Genomic DNA, 6,409 nt, shown 5'->3' with positions numbered 1-6,409 from the left:
TTTATAATGTATGTGAATGTTTTTGTACAGTGCCCTGAGATGACTTCCATTGTGACTTGGTGCTATATAAATAAACTGAACTGAATGAACTGTGTTTTTGCTCTAAGCAGTAATGTTCTCTTTTCTGAGGCAGTCTTTGCTCAGTTTTTTTTTTCCTTTTGAAAAGAGTTATTTAAAAACCTTGAAAGAGACACATTAGTAGAGGCTTTGATTACCGATAATTAGTTTTTTTTTTTGTATGATTTATAAAGCGAAGTAAAATAGCTGAAATGTGAGATACAGAATAAGGTTTCCTTAATATTTCTTAATTATGATTTTTAAAAAGCAGTTTGTGTTCACTGTTAACAAGAGTCATGATGTGTTGGAGCTTCTGAACAGACAGAACAAATCTAAATGAAAATAAAATGAAAAGAAATATAACGTGGGGAAAAAAACCAGGCTCAGCAGCTCAGTGGTTAGGTGCCGTAGCCTTGTATTTGTGGCGCTGCCAGCTTGAGTTCAGCTTGCGTCAGGAACAACATCCAAAAGATATGTATCTTTTTATTGGGAAAAAAAGGCAAATTTTTGCTTTTGTGATTTAAAAATGTTCTCCATCATGCTTATTATCATCCATCCATCCATTATCCATCCATCCATCCATCCATCATCTTTACCCGCTTATTCCATTTTGGGTCACGGGGGTCGCTGGTGCCCATGTCCAGCAATCACTGTGCGAGGGGCGGGGTACACCCTGGACGGGCCGCAAGTCCATCACAGGGACACATAGAGACAAATGAGACAAACAACCATTCACTCTCTCATTCACACCTAGGGACAATTTAGAGTTACCAATCAGTCTAACATGCATGTTTTTTGGACTGTGGGAGGAAACTGGAGCACCCGGAGAAAACCCACGCATGCACGGAGAGAACATACAAACTCCACCCAGAAAGGCCCCTGGACCGGGGTTTGAACCAGGGACCTGCTCACTGAGAGGCAGCAGCTCTACCAGTTGCGCCACCGTGCTGCCCGCTTATTATCATTAATAATGTAAAATAGTGTCTCATAATTATGAGTTACGTAAATATTTATTTATAATTTAGGATATTTTAATAATTATTTTATATTTGTTAGAATGATGAGGTATCAAGCTATGGTGAGAGCCTCCATGCCACACGTTGTCCATCAAACAAAAAAGAAATAAAATAATAAAAATAAAAAAAACACACATTTGACATAAAAACTTTTAAAGGAAATATTTGTTAAACCAAGATATAGAACCAGTTTGAAGGGTCGGTCAACCTCAATCCAGGGAATTAGATTGTGGAATGGTTTGAAAACTGAAGTGAAAAATGCAAAAACAACGATTACTTTTAAGAAAATAATTAAAAATGGACTTCTGCAAAAATATATATGAAATACTGTTATGTATGTTGCATTATAGTTCGAAAATTATAGTGAATTGTTCTTTTTTTTCTTTTTTGTTTGTTTAGGTACTTACAGATGATTGTTGTTTGATTTGAATTATTGTAAGAGGGGGGCAGATAAAATAAGATTTTTTTCTTCCTTCTGCTACCCTTCATTTTATTTATATATTATATAAACTTAGTTTGCATTATTGTTTTTTTTTGTGTTGTATTTTAAAATGAATAAATAAAAATAAAAAAAAAGCTGCAATTCTTTTTTTTTTTTTTGCAAACTACAGTTTACAAAACTTTTTTCTGTTCAAATCTCACAGTTTTGTTAACTAATGTAAAAGTTTAGCTTATGAAATAAAACAGCTTTATTTGCAAAATTAAACAAAAGTTTTGGACTAAAATGGGTTGTTTTATTGTATTGTTCACCTGATGGCTGGCTGGAGTCCTGTTTGGGTTTCTTCTCTACTTTCAGGAAGGCCCAGTTAGGATATACACAATGGAGCCTGTCTTGTGTGGGATTTCTCTTCTGCCTGGCTCCTGAGTTAGTGGAGACGCTGTCTGCTCTGTGGTACAGAGTCCTGATGCTAGCTTGTGCTCCAGCAGGTGATGGGAGTCAAACCGCAAGTACTGGTCTGTGTGGGTGGGTTTGCAGTAGTGTTGTAGTACTCGAGATCAGTCTTGGTCTTGAGACCGGTCTCAAGACCACTTTTTGATGGTCTTGGTCTTTCTCGGACTTGACCTCATTTGGTCTCGGTCTTATCTTGGTCTCGGACATTGAGGACTCCGGATTTTATTTCAAGACCAGTCAAGACCACAACTGTGGAAATATCACTAAATTGCCAGAATATTGTTCCAGTTTATTTTGTTAACATCTTTGTTTTTATTAGAAGCAAAACGTACTGATTCAAATCCAAGAGATAATGTGGCTCATTGCTAAATACATTGTTACATTGTGTTTTTGTTACTGCTGTCACACCCACCTCCTTTCACTCTCACATGGTTCTGTACCAACAGAACGATACAGACAACAGAACGTAATGGTGAAACCAGGTGTGAAAGTAAGCCAGTGCGTTCTGGTACTGCGTATCACTAAAAGATTCTGTGTCGGTACACAGTACCTGGAAGAGAGGGGAGCGGCTGTCGGCTGCACTTTAGGTCAGAATAGATTTGCTAGCAATAAGCAGTCTAAAACATGACTTAATCAGTTAATAAATAGTTTTTTTCCTCATTTCAAATTGTTTCTGAACTGCATGCTCTGCTGGAGCCTCGTTGCTCTACCGCAGTGACGTTAATTTTACGTTGGACGTTCGAGCTCCATGGCTTCAGCGGTGTGTTACTCTTATTCAGTCTGAAGCAGGCAGTCTGATTTCAGTCAGCTGCGCTCAAAAACATGCATGTTAGTCTGCCTTCAGGCCCAGGCCTCCCTTGCAGAAGAGATATGTGATCTTAATGAGATTTGCCTGGTTAAACAAAGGTTAATCAATAAATAAATTATGAAATAGTGTTTCAAAATTAGGGCTTAGCATCTGATAATTATGACTAAAATACAATAGTTGGTTATTATGTAATACTACTAAGAATCAGGTCATATTTATTTACATCCAAAAACAGGCTTCCATAAATTGTTTGAATGCATTTCTATATCAAATAAAAGTATTTCCTGCTAAGAATCCCATAATATTCCTTGTTGAAAGCTCAGGTTTTGGTCCTCTGGTCCCCCCTCCTGTCCCTCTGTCTCCATCACACCGGTGGACGGCCTGCCTGCTTTGGAAGAATCCTCCCCTGTTTGTGGATCGAGAGGCGGGCCTTTGGAAAGCAGGAATGCACTGAAAGTTTTCCTTCCACAAACTAGAAAGAAGCGTTCCCACATCATGGACATGTGGACACTGGTGCTGCTGTTTGCTCAGCTCTGGTTCTGCTCTGGGTATGAAGGTAAGAACTGGACTGAAGGCCTTCAGTTATTAACACAACTCAGAGGAAGGAGGGTCAAGCAGGTCAGCAGCTTTGGCTCCACTCTGAAGGGAAACAGAAGCTCGTCGGTGGTTTATTTTTTTGCTGCACATTGAGTTTGAGGGAACTTTTTCCTGCACTGTGTTCGTGGTTTGTTGTCTGGTGAACCACGGCTGTGTTTAGGTGGAGGGGGTGTGAAGCGGGGGGAGTGCAGTGTGCATCTGGGGGACGTTTCCCTGCACAGACCTCTCTGCTCTGTGCCTCTAACGAAAGCTCTTGTTTCCCAAGTTATACTCTTTACACGTTCTACCTGCCTGGAGACCTTTAAAAATACTAAAACAAAGTTCATCAGGATGGAACAAGCTTTAATAATAAAGAGCAGGACTTTTCTAGGAGAATGTGAACAGAAAAGTAGCACCCCCTGAGATCAAGACGTCTTACTGAACATGGGTGAAGCTGATCATCCTGTCCATTATAAGTCAGACACTTTATTACTGTAACTCTTGATAGATTTGTATGAAAAAGGCAATAAAATATGAGGTTTTTGTGGTAATAATGGCAAGACTTGTCACATCTTTACGTCTCGAAGTACTTACAAAGCAGCCTTCTTAAATACTTGAATCATAAAGTCCTAATGCACGTGCACTAGACTAGACCCTGATTTCTGAAAATGACTGATCTTTTTCTGTATTTTATTTCACAAGAAAATCAGCACTCTTGTTTATTTCTTAATTATTATTTCACACATGATTTTGTACCACAACTGGAATCAAACGAGTACCATTTCTTGGAATATGTCAGTGAAGTTGTGAACTTCGATGGTGACAGTTTGGAGTCTTTGCTTTGTTGGTGCGTAATTTCATATATTTTTTAAAAGTTTTTTGTGTGTGTGTCTCTGAATCAGTATTTAATTGTTGTGTTGGATTTTTTTTTCCTGCGCTGGTGTTTGCTATTTGCATGTACAATGCAAACTTTTACAGATGTGAGCCAGTAAACAGACTGAAGCCATTCATAAAGATCCACAAACGTGGTAGCTATTCTTTCATTAATGACAAAGTGTATTTTTTTTAAATTGCAGCCACTGTGAGCAAAACACCTCCTGGTGCTCTCCTGTGAACAAACAGTTGGAATTTGAGTCAGTGGAGTCTTGGAAAAACTTAAAGGAAGCACTAGAGCACAATATGTTTAAAGAGAACGTACTCATCACTTAGCTAAGCCCCCAATAACTCTGAATATCATCGCTGCAAGATGTGGTCAAAACTGGTGTGAAATAATAACCATAAAATAAATAAAAGTTCTTATTTCTCATTAAAATAGCAAATTTGAACTTTATATCTGATTGCCTTTCTTTGAACCTAGTTGGTGTGCAAGGATTAACCACAGATGTATTCAAATACTCCTTGCTTGGTTTTTAGTCTCCTCATAGAGTGAGTTGGTAGACTTAAAAAATTTAAATATAGACTAAAAGTTTAAAATCAGCAAAATATCACGAGCCTCTTTAAATATCAGACATAAGTACATGCAGACTCTCCAGAGAAACACTCATTACAGAGTGTAGCCTTCTGTGAAGAGAAGCCGCTTCAAAGCTCATGCATGTATGAATAGCATACAGTGTGTGTGTGTGTGTGTGTGTGTGTCATAGTGGTTTTACGTCAATAGAGGGTTTGAGAGCGGCTCACCGCTGCTGTATGATCATACAGGCTGCAACATGAACACAAGCTGCAAAACTGATTCACACTGGCGCTCTACAAACTGCTTGTCAAGCTGACAGGACTCCAGTCTGTACTTGTGTCTGTGTGTGTGTGTGTGTCTGCACAAGCATGCGTTTAAGACGGGTTTATTTTACAAGGGGTAGTTTGTCTTCTGGAGGTAAATGATCTCTTTTATTAGTTGTGTTTAGGAACCTGAGAGCAGCAGAAGGATGGTGCATGTGATAAGAAGATTTTTAAAGAAAATGTGTCCTTTTAAGTAAAATGTTATTGAACATGGTGGTCTGTTTCCCACAGTTAAATCCATTTAGTGCAAATATTTGTAAATGCCTCACTCAAGTTTCCATGATGCTCCTTCCATGCATGCATTTCTGGGAAGGAAGGTAGTCCTCATGCAGAGGGTACGACCAGCAAGAAGCATCAGTAAACAGTTTTGACTTCAGAGAAGGGAAGAATTAACTTTACATCGAGTAAATTCTGGATAATCACAAAGCTGGCCCTCGGGAACAAACAGCTGGAATGTATATTTGCTTTCTGTAGATTTACTTTGTTTTATAAAAGAAAAACCTGAGTTCATTTCAAGTCAGAGATCTGGGCATGGATTTCAAACTCTGGCGTTTATCAGTGTTTGTCAGACACTGTAGATTTATCTGTTATTGAATTACATAAATATACAGCAAAGTTGAGGACTGACAGAAAGTCTTTCATTCATTTCTTTCCTTCATTCAGAAAGTGTTTGCACTAATAACTGCAGCAAACGTTGCATCAGTCACAACGTTCTTGAATGCGGAAATAAGATTTTAATCAAAGGTAACTACTCTTTTATTTAACCATAATATAAAAATAACTTTTTATTGCGCAACAATAAGCTTTAGGAAGTCAACAACATAATTAATAGTAAGTGAACAATGAAGTCAAGGTTTCCAGGGCTGTAGCTTAGTGCACCACTGGCCCGCTAACATCCCTGTGTTCACGTTTGATTAGAATAAAAGTAACTCTTCTGTTTGCGTTGAGAAATGTATTTAGAAAAAAAAAAATAGAGAAACGTTTAAGTAAAGCTATAAAAAGAAAAGAATTGGTGTTTTGTCTCTGCTGTGTTAGCATGCCGCTAACTTTTACCAAAAACAAGCTTCTTTCACAAACTGTACATTTTTGTTACAAACCTGAAGGTAGCAGCTAGTTGGAATATCAGGCTGTGTCGTTTTAAATGTATTCACTTCAGGAGCTTTGTCAAAAATGCAAGCTCTTACTGTTCATGCAGTATTAATGATTTGAGTCGTTTTGCTCCTTTGATGTAGAAAACATGGACAGGAAGTTGATGCTGGCTGCTGATCCTCTTTTCATCATCTTGAC

The 6,409-nt window shown here is 38.2% G+C and overlaps 1 protein-coding gene across 1 annotated transcript in view; it reads left to right on the top strand.

Annotated features, from left to right (window-relative positions):
- The first annotated feature begins 3,230 nt into the window (after nt 1–3,230).
- Nucleotides 3,231–6,409, top strand: part of srpx (sushi-repeat containing protein X-linked) — a 31,484-nt gene continuing 28,305 nt past the window's right edge. The window contains exon 1 of the mRNA XM_037686521.1: nt 3,231–3,329. Coding sequence (XP_037542449.1) covers nt 3,269–3,329 — 61 coding nt within the window. The 5' untranslated portion in view covers nt 3,231–3,268. The remainder of the gene's footprint in view (nt 3,330–6,409) is intronic.

The sequence above is a fragment of the Nematolebias whitei genome, chromosome 13 (assembly GCF_014905685.2).
Source record: "Nematolebias whitei isolate Nwh7 chromosome 13, NemWhi1, whole genome shotgun sequence".
Classification (NCBI taxonomy): domain Eukaryota; kingdom Metazoa; phylum Chordata; class Actinopteri; order Cyprinodontiformes; family Rivulidae; genus Nematolebias; species Nematolebias whitei.
The sequence above is the reverse complement of the archived record's forward strand: the minus strand, read 5'-3'. Positions and strand labels throughout refer to the sequence as shown.